This window comes from Myodes glareolus, chromosome 19 (genome assembly GCF_982192425.1).
Source record: "Myodes glareolus chromosome 19, mMyoGla1.1, whole genome shotgun sequence".
Lineage (NCBI taxonomy): Eukaryota > Metazoa > Chordata > Mammalia > Rodentia > Cricetidae > Myodes > Myodes glareolus.
Window position 1 is genome coordinate 5,922,809 of NC_142044.1, and position 19,107 is coordinate 5,941,915.

A 19,107-nucleotide genomic window follows, 5' to 3' on the forward strand; every position below is an offset into this window, starting at 1 on the left:
TTGACCAAATGTGACTCAGAGAACATGGAGTTTTCCATTTTCATGAAGGAAATTTGCTCCCTTCCCATCATTTCTCAGTTCTGTCTTCTCCTTCTCTTTGGCAACTTGGTTGTTTGGAATCAGTGGGCTTGTCTCTGAAATCTCTGATAATATCCCCACCTGCTTCCTGCTGTCTGAATCCAGTGCAGTTCCACTGCCTCCCGAGCAGTGGTCCTCACCCTGCACCTCTGACCCCTTTGGGTTCATCAGCCCTTTCACAGGGGTCACCTAAGAGCATGGGGAAACACGGATATTTACATTACAGTTCACAGCAGTAGCAACTTTACAGTTATGCAATAGCAGCAGAACTAATTCTATGGATGGGGTCACCACAGCGCCAGGAACTGTATTAAAGGGTCACAGTATTAGGAAAGTTGAGAGCCACTGACATAGAGCAAACCAGATTCCCGTTGATTCTAAGGAAAGTCTTCGTCCTGGTGTTCTGAGTCTTTCCACATCTAAATGAATGTCTGAAACTGGCCCCCTTGCTCCATAGTTTTGTCTCTGTGCACTCTCTCCCACTGCTACTGTGTGTACATCGTGTTGTTTAAATCTTGTTTTGTCATAAAATATCTTGTTTTCCCCATCTATGTTGATTGAAAGTTTTGCTGGATATAGTAGTCTAGACTGGCATCCATGGTCCCTTGGTGTCTTAAAGTGTTTATCTAGGACCTATTGGCTTTCAGAGTCTCCATAGAGAAGTCAGGTGTATTTCTGATAGGTTTGTTTTTATATGTTACTTGGCCTTTTTTCATTTGCAGGTCTTAAAATTCTTTCTTTATTCTGTATTTTAGTGTTTTAATGATTATGTGGTGAGGGGACTTCTGGAGGGTTCAGTCTATTTGGTGTTGTATAAGCTTCTTGTATTTTCATGGGCATATCCTTCCTTGGTTGGGAGAGTTTTCTTCTATGATTTTGTTGGATATGTTTTCTGTGCCTTTGAGCTGGAGTTCTTCTCCTTCTATACCTGTTATTCTTAAGTATGGTCTTTTCATGGCTTCCAATATTTCATGGGTATTTTGTGTTAGGAATTTCTTTGATTTAACATTTTCTTTGATTGATAAATCTATTTCCTCTACCATATCTTCCACCCCTGAGATTCTCTCTTTCACCTCTTGTATTTCATTGATGGTGTTTGCGTGTATAGTTCCTGTTTGCTTCCCCAGATTTTCTATTTTCAGAATTTCCTCAGTTTTTGTTTTCTTGTTCTATTTCTGTTTTCAAGTCTTGAACAGTTTACTTTGCCTATTTGATTGTTTGGGTTTTTTTTTCTTGGCTTTCTTTAAGTGATTTCTTGATTTCTTCCACGTCTTTGTTCACCTTTTCCTCGACTTCTTTAAGGGAATTTTTCATTTCCTCTTTGAGAGCCTCTATCATCTTCGTGAAGTAATTTCTAAGTTCATTTTCTTGCGTTTCAGCTGCTCAGACCTTGCTGTTTTAAGACCGCTGGTTTCTGGTGGCGCCATATTGCTCTTTCGCTGGTTGACTTATACTGCTGTTTACTCATCTTGTCTTCTAGCTGGTGTGGCTTGCGCCTGTTCTTCCGACTGTCGTGGTCTTCACCTGGACCTATGTATCTGCAGGGGTTGTGGGGGAGTGCTGTCCACAGGGAGGATGTTAAGGCGTATGGGGTTGGGCAGCAGAGTAGGTCTTGGCAGGACAGTGTCCAGTGGGTGGTCAGGGTTTGGGTGCAGCCTGGAGGCAGGTCTCTCACCTGCCTACAAGCTAACATGGCTTTCTTATGTTTTAAATTTGCTGCAGATTTGACTACCCAAATATTCATGCTCACAGTCATTTTTGCCTGTCGCAATAGCAATCCCTGCTCAGATAAACTATCTTAAACTCTCATCATTTACTGTTGTGTTCTAGAACCTTTTTGTGGCGTGCAGTTCATTTCCTCATATTAAGAGATGGTTCTTCAGTTTATGATGATGTATAAGAATAAGAATCACTTGTCCCAAAGATCCAGTTTAAACCAGTAAAAAAGTGACAGGTCGGATAGAATAGAAATCACCAGATGCAATAGCAACGGCAGCAAAAGCAGTCCCTCGTGGGAACGGTCAAGTCCTTCTTGGTGTGGCCAGCAGAAACTGACACTAGGGGAGCACATTTATCTACCCACAGCCTTGCTCTGTTTCCGGAAGCTCTTTCCTTTTCCTTTGCTCTCCATGGTGCCTGAAGTTTCTAAGTTCCCAGTTACTTTCAGATGTAATACTGCCCCCCTCCCAAACGTGAGCTTGGATGAGAAACTTCATTTGTGTATTTTCCAGAAGCTTGTCCCAGGTGTGGTAGGGCTGTGTTGATTCTCACTGAAGAAGCTGGAGAAGTGTGGACGAGTTTATGCAATTCCACATGCGATTCTAGTCGTTTTTCAGATAAAGCTATGGATAGCATTTTACAGCTTTAGAGGCCTGTCACGTAGAGAATCCACTCTTATGGGGCACTGTTAGTTAAATGCCACCCGCGGGTCCTGTCCTCAACGGCACAGGCACAGTGTCATCTGAGATCTGTAGATTAGAATGTTGAGTTTCAGACACCTAAGTTCCCTGCCCATAGTTTGCAAACAGTTAAGTGGGAACTTGAATTTGAAACATCTGAGATCACTCACACACGTGAAACAGCGCCCTGGACATCCAGTGAGCATCATACTGGCATCAGCGCTGTTTCCCCCTCACTGTAGAGAGCCTGGCGTGACTAACGCGAAGGGGAAAGCCAAGAACTGTGATAACAACTCTCTTAGTGGTTTGACTTGGGATCCGGAGCTGGCGACTTCCAGAGCAGCATCATCAGAGAGGACATGAGAACCCCATCAGAGAGGACATGAGAACCCCATCAGAGAGGACATGAGAACCCCACAAGCTGAGAGCACAAACAAACAGGAAAACCACGGGAACTGCAGCTTCTAATACGCAGCTGTGCTGAGAATACCAGAATAAATTTACTACCACGGAAAGAGCAATAGAATGGTCACACATGACAAGCCGCAAGAGGCGTCATTATCTCAGCTTTATTTCTTGTTAAAAGTTAGTATTGGTAACTACAGGAATTCACAAAGAAAAGGGTGTTCTTTGTGTGTTCTCTGCTGTGATCCCTTTGTTTTATGGATGAGTTAAGACACAACAGTGGTCAGCTGTTCCTGGGTTGTTGTTGTTGTTGTTGTTTGGGTGATTGTCTTTTTGTTTGTTTTTTACAATATGTTCAGTACTCTTTGGTGGCCATGGCATCATTTGGTGGAGTCTCCACCTGTTGGTGTGGGCGGTCTACAGAGGCGTGCCCAGAGAGTGAAATGAGTGTGTGTTCCGGGGAGTGACCACTGACAGCGACACCTGCTCTGTTCTAAGGATGTCGTCACTGCTCGCGAGGCCAACAGCTAGTGAGGAGACAATGGCGCTGGCATTTTCCCAGTTCTTGTGAGTGAACAGAAGTGTACAAATGATAAGAATCCCAACACTATGCATAAACAATTCTTTGAAGCTTATCTGAACATTCAAGGGGAAAATTCATGAGGTTTCAAGCCACTGGTTAACTGCAGGTTAAAAACCAGTGTCCAAAATACAGAATGAAAATGGAAACTGAGCGGCTTCGAGAAACAGGAGTAGGCTTTGCCGCTGTGAAGATGGAAGTTAAAATGTGTATGGCTCATCCGCTGTGGGCCTGGCCCATTTTCTTACATAGACGGTAACCGTCATGCTATGTATGTGTGCTGCTGTGAAGCCAGAGCTATGAAGGTTTCTATCCAGGATGGCTCTACATGGGTCCCAGTCACGACTACAGCAGCTCCACCTTTCCTTCTTTAATCTTGAGTTTAGTGCCTGAGTTATGTCCCGGCTTGAAGCCTCTTTTTTATGCTGTTATGTGTGTATCTATCAGAATAAGTTTGGTTGGATTTTAATGACAACCAAAATTACATAAATGGCTCTACACAAAATAAACCAAGTCTCCAGTGGGATCCATGTGTGTATGTGTGTGTGGCTGTGCTCAGAGGCCCAGACTGACAGACTTTTGCTATCTACTTCCCCAGAGAGGAAGAGATGTATGGCTAAGCACACACCCACTGGTCAATCTCCTACCCTGAAGTTACACCCAGCAGTTTTGCTTGCATTTCATTGATCAAATAAGTCACATGACCACACCTAACTTAAAGATGGGAGAATGAATAGATTTTACCAGCCTTTTTATCTACCATGATTGCAGCCTCTTTTCGTAGCTCACCGTTACTGCAGCTATTAGCTCTTCAGTTTTGATGGTGGGTATAGCAAAGATTTTGGATTGAGTGTATTTATGTTAAATCTTGAAACAGTTTTGAGAGCCACCTGTTGACTCCTATTAATTTCTGCTTCACATTTTATGCGGACCTTGGATTAACCCAGAAGAAATTGTGTGCTGAGTGATTTTTGTTGATTCATTTGTTTACATTTTCAGAGGTTCAAATTATTTGTTAGAGTGAAAGGCCCCAAGAGGTCCCCTAAGCATTTTCATGTAGTTGTCATACTTACCATGACAGTGATGTCATACAGGACCACGGAGGCTGGCAAACCGACCTCTTTTCATGTCTGGTATAAAATCTGCGGATGGGGCTTCTCTGTACCTACAGCGGCCACTGTGGGCATGGGGGAAAAAAGCCCTGAAGATAATTCTATAAATGAAGTCAAAGACATCAGAGGAGTGCCATAGAGGACACCTCTGAACACGAAGTCACTAATGATGTCTTAAAATGTAAATGTCAACTGCTAGAAAGTAGCTCCTGAGGGCTTCGGGCTTTCTCATCCCCACAGTGAGAACACACACAAAAGCAGATACACAGATCCCAAGACTGCTTCCAAAATATGTTCATTGTTTTAGAACTTCCTGTTTATTGCATTTAAAAATTCTTTATTGTGCAACATATGACTTCTCTAAATTATATTCACTTTGAAAAATAGTAATTCTGGATTTGATACTGTTTGACTAACCTAGAGCACATGATCTGTGGTTCGCACTAAGAGTTAAAGACTATTCTAGTCTTAGCTGCCCCCAAAACTGCTTTTCCTACTGAGGGCAAGTAACTGATGAAGCCGGAACAGTTCTGACTGCACTGACGAGCCCTCCTGGGTGAGAGCAAAGCAGATGACTTCCGTGTATCTAGGGTTCAAAAGACACCGCCATGAAACCGAGCTTGGTTTCAAGTGTCACCCTAGTCTTAGGCAGATAATAAGACAGTCTCCCAAGTCAATAGCAATGAGGACATTTTCATTTCTGTTGTCAAGCCCCTTGAATAGTTTCCTGATATTGGGGGAAATATCAGGCATTTGGAGTTTTTGATCAAGTGATTTTCTTTGAAAACAGAAAATGCCAGGTAAATGAGTCATGAGGTTAAGCAGAGTGAAATGGTACAGACTCCCCCCACCCCCCCCCCACCCCCGTGTGCTGCCTTCTGCCTCTGGTGTTCGCAATGGAAGAACTTGATTTTGACTTGCAGGCATCTTCCCCAAATGCTTAAAATACCTCACACCCAAGGGAGTGACTTAAGGGCTCAACCACAGCCCAACCTGGGCTTGAGATGTGGGCTCACTGATTGTGTGTTCTTTAATGTACTGTGCATATATGTATATATGCATGTGCACAGGTACTCACATTTTTAAAAGCATACCTAAATTTGAAACAGTTTGGGCTGGTCTACCCCCACAACCATGATAAAATAGTTTTGTGTATGTTTCATTAAAACTATGTCTAAGGAAGGAATCTGCTGTTCATGTCTTCTGATGCTGTGACATTCAGCATCCGAAATCAACACCTACTCATTAGATCTTAAACCTAGCACAGGATGGTGATGTGTAACACCACAGAAACCAAAACGTCAGCTGACCTCTAGCCAGCGGCCCTGTTCTCCAGGCACTCGTGTTGGTGGCAGAGTCTAGTTTATTGCAGGTGGCAGACTCCACTCAGGTTTTCCTGCAGCTTGTCAGGTGGAGCTCCCTCTCAGTGGCTTCCAGGGGCCACAATGTCCTTGACAAGTGTCTCTCCATCTTCAAGCCAGCAAACGTACAAAGCATCTTTCTTGTGATTCTGCTTTCTCTCATTCCCTCCTGAAACCAGCCAGAGACATCATTCTGCTTTCAAAGGCCTGGAATGGCAAGGCTGGCCCACTCAGGTAACCTCCCTACCTTTAAATAACTAATTTAGTTGCCTTAGTTAATTAGCAGAATCACTTTTGCAGTGGAATGTAACATGGTCATCAGGACCGGCATAGAATTCTGCCTGCCTCTCTTGCACTCACTCTCACAGACCTTCCTATTACATGAATGTAGTTTTTAAGTTGCATAGCAACATGACATCATTACACATGAATAGCCATAACGCATTATATTCAAGTTAAATTGCCTTTATTGTGAAAGTGACATAAAAATTTTTATGGTGCTCGAAATTTCTAAGTAAGTCTATAAATATTTCAGATAGTGGAATAAATAAAATGACAAATTTTTCAGGGCTACTGATAGGAACTTGGGATTCTTCGGCAGTAGCCTACTCCCTCAGCATAGGACTGTTGTTAGTCATGGCCATTTGTACACCAGTGAGACAAACTCACAGACTTAAGGAAGAAAGCTGCCAGGGGTCATCTGCTCTCCTCTCCCTGTCCTTTTCATAGACAGCCTGCCCCGGAATCAGAGCGGGGCTGTGACTTAGAGAGGCCGCACAACTAGCTGGGTAGTGGCCAAGACCCGTCAGAAGGTGTTAGCTTCTCCTCTGCCCTGGTTGAAGACGGTCTGTGTTTCCAAGCACTGTAGATGTTTTCATTAACCTTCTCCAGTGTCCTGCCGGTTATCTCTTATTATCTCACAATCTAAGAACGTAGGGGTTACTTGCACAGTGCCATGCAGTTAGTTAAGAGGAGAGAAGCGATTTGACACCAGGGCCTAGCTGGTTTGAGGCCCTGCTTCTTCCCGGGCCACCAGGCTACTTCTAAAGGGTTTTCTTTGCACCATCTCTCAGTCAGATGTACAGATTCCGAGGCAGTTAGTTCTAATCTAACAAGTAAATAAATGCAGAGACCATGGAATAGGGCAACTGAGTACACGTTCTAATCCTGTCGCTTGCTGTGTGTCTTCAGGAACTCTTTGTGATCTTCTGGGCCCTTAGATGCTTTGTCTGTAAAAGCAGGGATTTTCAAACTTAGGAGGAGGCTATGTCAGTAAAGCAGTTGTGGACAGAAGGGTTGTGAGCTCTTCTTTAAGTGTTGTTGTTCTTAGCCAAGTGGTGTCTGCTACTCAGCACCCACTAACAGCATATTTCAAGTCGCTTTTGCGCAATCGTGTCAGATTAAATAGAAAACAATAGGTTTCAGAATTGCTGTTCTGCATCCTGAGATTTTAGGAACCTAGGCTCCTTCATCCTTACACACCCTGGGTTCATCTCTGTGCTCTTTCCTTGCATATATCTAGATCCCCATACAGATGCCCCTGAAGCATGTCTAAACATCCCAGATGCCCCTAAAGCAGGTCCAGACATCCCAGATGCCCCTAAAATGTGTCCAGACATCCCAGGCAAAAAGATCATTAATGTTAGGTTGATGAATACTACAGTTACCTCTGCCACCTCATCTTTTTAAAAATATTCTTCTTACTCATATGTATATTTGTTTTTCCTATACCATTTGAAAGTAAAATGTTGATAATAAAAGATTTTGCATCCAAATATTTGACATATATGTAATAGTCAGGAAACTCATTATAATACTTACTATAATCCACTTAAAAGTTTAGCAGCCTCTCCTCTAATTAATATCCAATCTATATTCAGATTTTCCCTACCTGTCTTAAAATTGCCTTTTAATGATTTTGACATTTCACAAAATTATTTTGTTTAAAAGACTTCTTATTTCAGTTTGGTTTTACAAACAAGGCAAAAATCCATTCAGCCAAAGTCACTCACTGGCTCACATCTCCTGCTGTCTTTTGATCTAGATTGCCTTGTTTCCACAGTGTTAGTATCTTAGGAACCTAGACCAGTTCTCTTGAACAATATCTCATATCTGGGTTTTGTCTGGATGCTTTGAGTGTGTGTGTGTGTGTGCTATTTGTCTTGTGACTTTACCTTCTATGTTTTTTGAGAACCAGAAGACTTGATTAGAAACAGTTGGTACATTTTTGTCCAGAATAACTTAATAGGTTTCCATATACTGCCGAATTCAATGACTTGATTAAGATGGTGCTGGCTCTGTCTATCAGGACAGACCATCTTTTTATTCCCATAACAGAACTAGTTTGTGGACTGATCACTTGGCTCATACATCTTTTCTCATGGTCTGACTTTTAATGGTAGCCTTCAGTGGCGAGCCATACTAGCTCAGTCACTGTTCCACAGGAGGCCACCAATTATTATTTTCAACTTTGTCTCTATGCAAGTGTTTCAAAGTGGAGCAGATAAAGAAGGTGGCGCAGAGTCTCCACGCCAGTGTCACCAGAGTCCCTCTGATGAAGAGCTTTCTTTGAGGAAGCCTTCTGTTTCCTTGTCCTTTCTCAGAACGCCTTGTTTACTGCACATCTAAAGTAGCATCTTTTGACTCGCTAGAGATCGTCACAATGTGTGTTTTGTGTCTACTCTGAAGTGCTTTAATGTGGATCAAAGCTGGAAATGAGAAACGGGTGACACCGAGAGCACTGTTTCGGAGTGAAGCAACTGTCAGAAGTCTTCTCACGCCCGCAGCAGCACAGCATTTAAGAGAAGTTACTAACACCAGCCGCTGCAAGAGCGTGTCTCATGGCTGTTCTTCTCCTGCAGCAGCGTGAACCAAAGAGGCCTGCCAAAGAGCAAATGAATTGCTAGTGTCCCAGCTCCGTCCCCAGCAGTCCAGGCTCTTCACGGTTTTGGCTGTTTCGTGTCTACTCACGTCACGTGCTTGAGCCATGGTCACATGACCACGCCTGGCTTTGCTCTTCTGTCTGTGTAGTCTCTCTTGCCCAAGACATACCGTTTCTTTTCCTGGAGCCCCAGTAGGCCCGTTTGTCAAGCCCATCTGAATCCTCCTCCCTCTCTGGAGTTCTGATCTTCCCAGGTAGCACATTTGGCTCACAGCCAAGCTGGCGCTGCTCTCCTTTCCTTGGTGCTGGTCCTCCCGTGGCATTCTGGGAGAAAACACCACCAGATGACTGTCCAAGGACAAAAAAGTCCTTCACAGGATGCGTCAGGAATTTTATATTACACAATCTTTCTGGAAGTTACCAGCAGAATCAAAACTGCCTTCAAATAGGGCTATTCTTTTTGTATAGCTTCCTTTGCCTTTTCATAGCTGGCACCCTAAACTTTGTATAGAAGTTAAAGCTAAAAATTGAATAACCCTCACCATCTGGTTCTTTGTATTACATGAAGGCCTATTTCTTTCACTGAGACAAAAGAAATGGGGGAAAGGTAAGCATAAATTAATTTGGCATTTAAAAATGACAATAAAAAAATGAAGAGGCATAAATTGATATGGTAATTTAAATATTACAATGAAAACAAAGCTTATTTTATTATCCTCAGTTTGAATCATTCTGTTTCTCATGCTAATGATTTGAACAATGTTTTAAGTGGAAATAAACAATGGTACCTTGTGCTGCGCACCCAGGGAGACACCACCTTGAAGGATCTAAAATACTTTCACCGTGTCTCTTAAGACGCTATGCACAGCTCTTCTCATTTGCAGGCTCCGGGTGCTGGCCAGCCAGTTCTGTAGCCGGGAAGCGATGGCAAAATTCTGATGGCTTCGGGTTTCTGTCTCTGCAGAAGCAGGGGGTAAAAAGCTCCGGAGCACTGTCCAGAGAAGCACGGAAACCGGCCTGGCGGTGGAGATGAGGAACTGGATGACCCGGCAGGCCAGCCGGGAGTCCACGGACGGCAGCATGAACAGCTACAGCTCTGAAGGAAAGTGAGTGAGGCCGCGCCGTGCCCCGCGCGCAGGAGAGCTAGCTCACACTGTTGGCAGCCCACTTCCGCCTTCCCCGGCTCGTCCCCGAGAGCTTGTCTCAGCCCACTGATCAGTTTACCGATCTGGCTTTTTATTTTCAATGAAATAGCTTGGGGGAGGTAAAGCGCTTTACTTGTAGGACAAGATGCTACGATGTGACTCTCAATATTACCTGTATAGAATGGTTTGTCCAAGCTTAAAACAGGAACTGAAATCTTTGAAATAGTGAGCAAAATGTCAAACCATGTAGGCAATATTAGTTTTTAAAGTCTCCAGTGTTGGGCCTGGAGAGGTGGCACAGAGGCTAGAAATATTCCCAGTATTTCTAAAACCCTAAGAATGGGTTTGATCCCAGTACCCACAAACAGGCTCTCAACTGTAACTGCAGTGCTAGATCAGACGCCCTCTTCTGGCCACCTCAGGCACTGCATGCACATGGTGCATAGCCATATATGAAAACACCCAGACACATAAAATTTAATAATTTTTAAATAATTTTAATGTAAAAAATCTTTGATGTGTTGAAGAGATGCTATTGAAAAACTTATGCATTGAAAGATATATAATTTATCTTAAGTATGTGAAACAATAATCAAAAGAAAATAGCAACAAAAAGTTGGTGAGCCTTTTTCTATGTTGCTTTTCTTTGAATCCACTAACATAAAATTCTTGGAAAGGTTCATAAACATGGGGTGGCCCTGTCTCCAGAACAGCTGTATTTAGTGACTTCTGACCTTTATTTGAGGTACAGAGGACATCAGGAGGGAAAGTGAGGCTCAGGGCCTCCCTCTGTCATCACCATGAAAAGTTTCCGTGTAGCCAATTCAGAGTTGAAACCATAGGAAAATTTGGCTACCATTAATTACATAACCTAATGATATTTTGTCCAACGTAATTATATAAATAAAGGAGAGGTACATATTCCTGAAATTTTTAAATAGAGATGTAGAAACAGGTTGGATTTTTGAGATTTGAGGTGAAGGGAAAGAAACAGATTTGCTAATCATCAAGGAAGTGCAGAGGAGGAGCCGAGCTGAGCGGGAGAGGAGTGTGGCAGCGGCTCAGACGCAGGCATGTGGCGCGCTCCATACAAGGGACTGAAGAAACGCAAAAGACAAATGTGCTCTGAGCTGTGCTCTATGGGAATGTTTGCTGCACACACAAGCTTACAGTCTACTGTGGAGCTGCCAGGGGTACAGGGCTTCCACCTCAGATGTTTACCATTTTATTGGAGAAATAACATGAATACTCATAAGTTCATTCAACCAAGATTACCTTCTAGTGTTTCAGACAGTATGCTGTGAGTTCCATATGAGCCATACGAGAGAATCAAATCAGAAGTTAAGACAGTGGGCTTAGGAGTCACAGGAACCAAAATAGCATGAGGAGACCAAGGCTCTCATCTTGGGTTCTGGGACTCTATATTTTTTTGGCAAATTACATTATGCTCCTTACATGAAGGGGGGTCACTAAGGGTGTCAGGTATCTGTTGTTTATAAGATTCTAGACTATAAAAGCTGGAGCTCCAGATGAACAAGAGACAGAATGACGTCTACCCATCCAAAAGACAAGATAGACTTCATCAAAAATGTTTAATTTATAAGAAAATAGTAAAATACACAATAAATTGGGTACCATAAGTTTTAAGGATGTTATTTTATTCTCGAAATAAATGAGAGAAGGCTAACTAAATATTCCGTAACACCTGATTGCAGGATCCTCCATCTTATATATATATGAGACGTCTCTGGAGAAATGATCCCTCTTATTCCTTAGCTTTTTTGTTTTAATTTTTATTACATTTTATTTATTTAGTGTGGAGAGGAGGCAGGAGATTTCAGTTTGTCAGTTTAGGTTAAGTTAACTTTCAGACACTTAGTAGATATCCTGTTAGCTAACTGTGCTGTGGGGATGAACATGTGTGGCCCAGAAAAGAAGGCTAAACCAGAGACGCTCTTAGCTAGGCAACACCGAAACAGATGCCTTCAGGTTCGCTGAGACCTCCAAGGACTCAGACACATAGAAAAGATAAGAGGCACAGAGATGGAGTTCGGGTGTTTAATACCAGAACTGCAGAGGTTAAAGCCAGATGGCAGAAGAGAAGAGAGAGAGCCTGGAACCCCAGAGTCTTCAGGAAGTGACTCAAAAATGTCTCTCAGGGAAGAAGGGAGGATTGATTGTGTTGCTGATCTGTTCACTTCAATGAGGATGGAACAGTGACAGCAGGAAATACACTGTAGTCACAGGCTGACGCTGACTGCTGTAGTCACAGGCTGACGCTGACTGCTGTAGTCACAGCTGGTGCTAACTGCTGTAGTCACAGGCTGACACTGACTGCTATAGTCACAGGCTGACGCTGACTGCTGTAGTTACAGGCTGACGCTGATTGCTGTAGTCACAGGCTGACATAGACTGGGGAGGAGAACGCAATCAGGGAAGGGGCTGGTTTTCCTGTTGTATGATGGAATTGCAACGTATTTATATGATGATGGGAATGATCCAATTTTTTTAACTGTAAAAAGGTAAATAATAAACTCTTAGTATAGCTAAGAGGATAAAACTCGGCAAAGCATGCCATAGATAAGTGCTCCGTGTATACTGAGCATGCACAACAGAAATCGTTTCTCCTGCCTCCCAGACCAAGTGAGAGAAGACACATAACCAAAGCCTGCATAGTGCAGCAGGTACTTCCGGTGACAGGCGCGGAGCCTGGAGAATATAACATGGACTGAGCTGTGGGAGGTGGCATGGGATGTTGGAGTCCGATGAATATTAGTGATGCCTTAGCCTGCCTTACTAATGAGGCCAGCAGGAAACTCAAGCTTGCCTGAAAGGGGGGACGGTTGAGGATTTAATCCTACATGTCCCTTTGCCTCCAGCCTGATTTTCCCTGGCGTCCGCCTGGCCTCTGACAGCCAGTTCAGCGATTTCCTCGATGGCCTGGGCCCTGCTCAGCTAGTGGGACGCCAGACCCTGGCTACCCCTGCGATGGGTAAGAGTTTATGTCACATGACTTTATTGTTTGTCCTTTAGATTACAGAAAAGTCACGTTCCCTCAATTTCGTGATATTTTTAACATTATTACCAGTAAGAATAAAAGGTCCCAGATTTTAATAGTAAACGCTATTAATTTTTTCTTTTGTGATTTCTGTTCATCTTTAAAGCAGCACACTGCTGAGAACATTTAATCTTAAAGAATGAATACATCTGAGAACTTATGAATACATCTGAGGACTTATGAATACATCTGGGAACTTATGAATGTATCTGGGGGCTTATGAATCTATCTGGGAACTTATGGATATATCTGGAGACTTATGAATGTATCTGGAGACTTATGAATGTATCTGGGGACTTATGAATGTATCTGGAGACTTATGAATGTATCTGGAGACTTATGAATGTATCTGGGGACTTATGAATGTATCTGGAGACTTAGGAATGTATCTGGGGACTTAGGAATGTGTCTGGGGACTTAGGAAAACATCCGGAAAATGTCTGAAGCCAAGTTCTTTGGCACAAACATTCCTCCTTCTTCCTGTTTTTCTTCCCTGTGTCCCACCAGGTGACATTCAGGTGGGAATGATGGACAAAAAGGGACAATTGGAGGTGGAAATCATTCGGGCTCGCGGCCTTGTTGTAAAACCAGGTTCCAAGACACTGCCAGGTAAAACAGAAGAGGTTCCCCTGTTGTTCCTAGTAGTCTGTGTTGTTTCCTTTCTCGGCTGGAATCTTTGTAATCGAGACGTGAATGGGTAACGCCAGCATTTGCACTGCTTGGGGGCTGGAGCGGCTCACATGTGTGCTCTGAGGGAGCCGGAAGTGGATGACCTGTAGGGATCGTGCAAGGTTTTGAACAACCACATGCACAGCTGAGATACGCATTAGAAGTGCCTTTTCCAAGTAGCGGCTGTTTTACGTTCTTCAGCTTACCAGGAGCTTCAGATTGTCCCTAGGCATCCTTCCAGCTCTGAGATTAGAATAAAAATCGATTAGATCCCTACAGGCCTATAAGCCTGTGAATGCTGGCTACTCTAAGGCAAGCGTCTGGTCCTGCAGTTTATGAGAGGCTCTCCCTACCATAACTTGCTGCCACGCTTTTCATATTGAAACATAATTATAATTCAGGGTACCTGGAGCCGTCGAAACAGCACAGAGTCTAAGAGCACTGCGCAGAGATCAGTGGATCCAGTCTAGAAAACTGACTTCTGAACATACCCCGTCCCCAGCACCTGCACTGGCCTATAATTCTCTATTTCTCTCTCAACTCCTCAGTCCTTGAAGGAAGTTTTGAAGCAAGTGTACATTGCTGGCTGTCTCACGTTGAAATTGTGTTGTGAATGTCTTGAGGGTGATTGGCTCCTTCACATACTGAGAAGCAGTGAGGCACCCTGAACCTGCTTTCCGTTAAGTCTCTGTCATATAAGGAAGGCTTCAGTCACAGAATTCCTCCTGAACTGCCTCTCCACATTACTCTTGAACACACCACCCCAGAGCCCATGCCTGTCTTGTCCTCATACCACTGCCAGCCAATAAATATCTTTAAATGTGAGTCAGCTGTGGAAGTGACTCAAACAGGCTCCTTTGGGGCATGTTTAGTGACAGCGAAATTTTGATAACTTAAAGACATTGCTCTTGAATCTTGTTAGTGAGTAGAAACAGTTTGCCTTATTTAATTTAACACTTAAGTCTGTACAAGAAAGAAATGCCAGGAGAGAAAACAAAATACTATCAAAGGCTGTGTCAACATACTTAAAACTGAACGGCTGGCAAGTGTTCATGGTGGTTTTGACAAGGAAGGCAGGCCTGTGAGTAGAGGGCTGCCAGCTCTTCAGTGAGGGTGAATCACTCACTGAAGTGAGGGAGCCATTGTTCTTGTCCCCTGAGCTGATGGAGCTGTTGTTCTTGTCCCCCGTGAGCTGATGGAGCCGTTGTTCTTGTCCCCCGTGAGCTGATGGAGCCGTTGTCCTTGTCCCCTGAGCTGATGGAGCCGTTGTTCTTGTCCCCCGTGAGCTGATGGAGCCGTTGTTCTTGTCCCCCGTGAGCTGATGAAGCCATTGTCCTTGTCCCCTGAGCTGATGGAGCCGTTGTTCTTGTCCCCCGTGAGCTGATGGAGCTGTTGTTCTTGTCCCCCGTGAGCTGATGGAGCTGGAGCCGTTGTCCTTGTCCCCTGAGCTGATGGAGCCGTTGTCCTTGTCCCCTGAGCTGATGGAGCCGTTGTCCTTGTCCCCTGAGCTGATGGAGCTGTTGTTCTTGTCCCCCGTGAGCTGGGCATTTCGTAGCAGCGGCCGTCACTCACTCTGCTTTCTCTCCCCAGCACCGTATGTCAAGGTGTATCTATTAGACAATGGAGTCTGCATAGCCAAAAAGAAGACAAAGGTGGCGAGGAAGACGCTGGAGCCCCTGTATCAGCAGCTCTTGTCCTTCGAGGAGAGCCCCCAGGGGAAGGTGTTACAGGTGTGCACTCCTTACTGACCTCTGACACTGGAAAGCACTTTCCTGCAGCCTGATCTTAGATTCAGTGTCCTCCCTGTCCAATTCTTTTCCGTTCCTCATGGCTGAGATCCTGTCCACTGGAGGTAGTGGCCAGGGCTCTGAAGCTGTTTGTTGTTGGTCTCCCTACAGGGGAGCTCCCTCAGACATGCAAGCCTGGGTTAAACACCAGCTTTTTTCCTGGGTGACTTCAGACCTTCACACTGTAGTGTGGTTTCCCTAGTACAACCCTAACTTCTGGGAGCCAAAGGCCACATTGTCATCGATCAGACTCTGCTACTTACCTTGACCTTGACAACAGCACGTTAGCTGAACACATTTTACTAGTTTAGTTATGACTTCACTTGTGGGTTGTGATTTGTGTGTTTGAACTAATGTTACTTTTTATTTTGCCAACAGATCATTGTCTGGGGAGATTACGGCCGCATGGATCACAAATCCTTCATGGGAGTGGCCCAGATACTTTTAGACGAACTGGAACTGTCCAATATGGTCATTGGGTGGTTCAAACTCTTCCCTCCCTCCTCCCTGGTGGACCCCACTTTGGCACCTCTGACAAGAAGGGCTTCCCAGTCATCTCTGGAAAGTTCCACTGGACCTTCTTACTCTCGCTCATAGCAACCGTAAAACTGTTGTCACCACTACCAGCGACACACACACACAGAAGAAAACGCACAGGTCGAAAGCCCTGGCAACACTGCATGCTTAATGTTGTGTCCTCGGAGCCCACGTCTAGGGCTATAAAGCGACCCTGTGTCCTCAGAGGGAGTCGTCCGCACTGTGCCCTAGCGAAGGCCCTCAGGTGAAGGAGCAGAGCTGTGAAGAACTGTCGGGTTTGGAGTTCAGTGACACTCGAGATCCAGTCCAATCTGAAGCCATGGATTAATCTCAAAGAATCAGTCAGCCCTTTTCAATGGCACCTTTATATTTTTATTGTTTTTCTTCGTTTCTCTGACCCCAAAGCCTGTTATGCCACAGAAATGGAGCTCTACAGCCATTAAGCCACACTGCAGGCCAAGGAGCAAAGTCTAGGAAGCGTCAGGTGGAAAGCAAGAGACCAAAGAAGCGGCCGGGAGCAGAGTCGGCTCCGGCAGGGAGACTGGGAGACTCTGGGGAGCTCCGGGAGCATGGCGTTCGCAGCTGCGGCCATGGTTGGACTCTGGAAATCCCAAGTCTGTGACTGAACTGCACTGGATGAAATCAAAGAGACTTTTCTGCATGGACACAGATAGCTGAATATTTAAATTATTTTCTCGGGGCTGCAACTTGCAAAAAAAAAAATAATAAAATAAAATAAAAAATCAGCCATTTTCAACAATTTATATTATTTTTAAAAATAAATTTCACTAGTGCATGGTTTTAAAATGGGAGCGAATGCTGCAGGGTGATACCAAGACACACCATGTTTATTCTCTACTCTCAGTCTGTGTTTTGGCAGACATTACCAATGGAAATACTTTCTAGCAGATACTGGAAATCCTCTTTATGTGACAATAGTATAACATACTCCATTTATTTCCATGTTAAATATACAGACCTTACGAAGTTCAACATGTGCAGATTTTCACATCTTTCTCCTCTTTTCTGTCTCACTTTTCTTCTCACTTTTGACCTCTTCTTTCCTTTCTCTCCTCCAGAGTGACCCTTACACTAAAACCCTGCAAGTCTTTGACCTGACCCCATATTTGGTTCAGAGTCCCAGATGCATCTGAATTGATGGATTTCTCACGTCTGTTCGGGAGCTCTCTTTATTTCAGGCATGTTGGAAGGATCCCGTAACACGACTGGGATACAGAGCACGTCAGCGTGTGTTTGACAGAGAGGATGTTTGAACATTCCAAGTTTTTTCGACACTGCATGGGAATTCTCCTTTCACCTCCAAACCTCAGTTTCCAGGACCCCTACAGTCATGTGGCGCCGTCACGTCTCTCGGATTTGTTTTCAGCACCAGCACCAGCATTATTCACACGGGGGTTAAGCATTATTTGTAGGCCTCGGGTTTTGTTTGTTTTCTAATTCGTTGGAACAGTTTCTTTAGCTGAGTTCCATTTACTATGTGAATAGAAACACGGCCGACTATGTGGAGCCCTGAAACACAGGGCTGTTTATTAATTCATTTTTCTGTAGGAAAATTCAATTTTTCACAAATTATATTTCTAAAGAAATATAGTAAACATAAATTTGCAAGAATTTTAAAGCTCCAATATTTGGGTGACTCCAAGTCAATATGATGCCTCTTACTAGTTATCCGATGCCATCACCGAGCATCTATACACAAACCCTCAAGGCAAACCGCGCCTTTGGCCTATGGGCAGTTTCTACCATTGAGTGGAGCCACAAGGTCCACCAAGAGAGGAAATGTCACTGGTCATCATAAGCCACCCATCCTTCCCGTTCCTTACGCAGGCTTTGGTTCCGTGCCCTTAGAGATTGGTGTTAACTCCTTGCAATGATTTTCTGAACTCCATCTCCATCCCATTGGTTTAAATGGAGGCCATGCACACAGAAATATTTTCTTTGTTTCTGTTTTCACAACCAACGCTGACCATTGCAAACTGTCGTGCTTGACATGGTGCAGAAGTTGAAACGAGCTCTTACTCACAATGCCTTCTCTTTATGTGGTGCAACATGAGCTAGCTACGCCCAGCCCGTGTCTTGATTGCCTGAGACCTAGGACAGAGCCAGGTGAAGTGAGGTAAGGAGCACAGTGTGATGAGACAATTTAGACACCTGTGTTCCAGCAGCGACGCGGGTGGATAGACCTGTAGCGTCTTCATTCTCCCTTACCGTGTTCCTGACACCAAGATGCAGTCACGTGATCTTTTCTGCAGATTCCTATACAAATTATTTCTAATTTTAATAAGAAGGACATGACTGTGGAATATTTGTACATACTTGTCATTATGCAGTATTTATTTTGAAGTTGGTGTAGTTTTTTTTTTAATTTTCACATGTCTGCACCTCTATGACTCCATCGTGTAAATAGCACTATGCCAGTGACCGTGACTGCCCTATACATAGGATGTTTTCGAGTAAAGAGAATCCCAGTTGTGGGAGAACGGTGTGGGGAGGGCAGATTAGGCCTGTAACAAATACCGACTGATGTAAATCCAATTCATTCTGGTGATGGTATTTAACTCTTTAAATAAAACATTTTCTTTACGTATGTTGTTCCTGGTGCTCTCTGGGGCGTCTTGTATCCCCAAGCCCCCTCCACTCACCCTGTGAACTGGCCTGTCATTCCCAGGCGGCCAGCGCTGCTTCTCCTACTTACGACATGAAGGAGTTACCGCACTGCTGTTAGTAGACTGTATCTGTAAAGTCTAGGGCGATTTCTGCTCTTATCATCGAAAGTTGCTAGGGCATTTTCCAGTGAGATGACTCTGAGAGTTCATCCTGAGGGTTACTGATGTCAGGGTTACAGTGTCTCAGTCACTCTTCTGTAGCTGTGAAGAGACGCCATGAGCAAGGCAACTTATGAAAGAAAGCATTTAACTGGGGCTGGCTTACAGTTTCAGAGGATTAGTCCCTTATCATCATGGTGGGAATCATGGCGGCATGCAGGCAGTCGCTGGAGCAGTATCTGAGACCTGGATTCTGATCTGTAGGCAGAAAGAGGGAAGGTAAGACATGCTTTTGAAACATCATGTGTG

General features: G+C 44.1%; 1 protein-coding gene across 50 annotated transcripts in view; it reads left to right on the plus strand.

Moving 5' to 3' along the window:
- The window catches only part of Rims2 (regulating synaptic membrane exocytosis 2), a 431,117-nt gene extending 412,501 nt beyond the window's left edge, over nt 1-18,616 (plus strand). For all 50 annotated transcript variants that reach the window (XM_085679037.2, XM_085679024.2, XM_085679028.2 and 47 more), the window contains 5 exons: nt 9,781-9,922; nt 12,841-12,953; nt 13,527-13,628; nt 15,279-15,418; nt 15,854-18,616. In XM_085679037.2, coding sequence (XP_085535163.2) covers nt 9,781-9,922; nt 12,841-12,953; nt 13,527-13,628; nt 15,279-15,418; nt 15,854-16,072 — 716 coding nt within the window. In that variant the 3' untranslated portion in view covers nt 16,073-18,616. The remainder of the gene's footprint in view (nt 1-9,780; nt 9,923-12,840; nt 12,954-13,526; nt 13,629-15,278; nt 15,419-15,853) is intronic.
- The last annotated feature ends 491 nt before the right edge of the window (nt 18,617-19,107 follow it).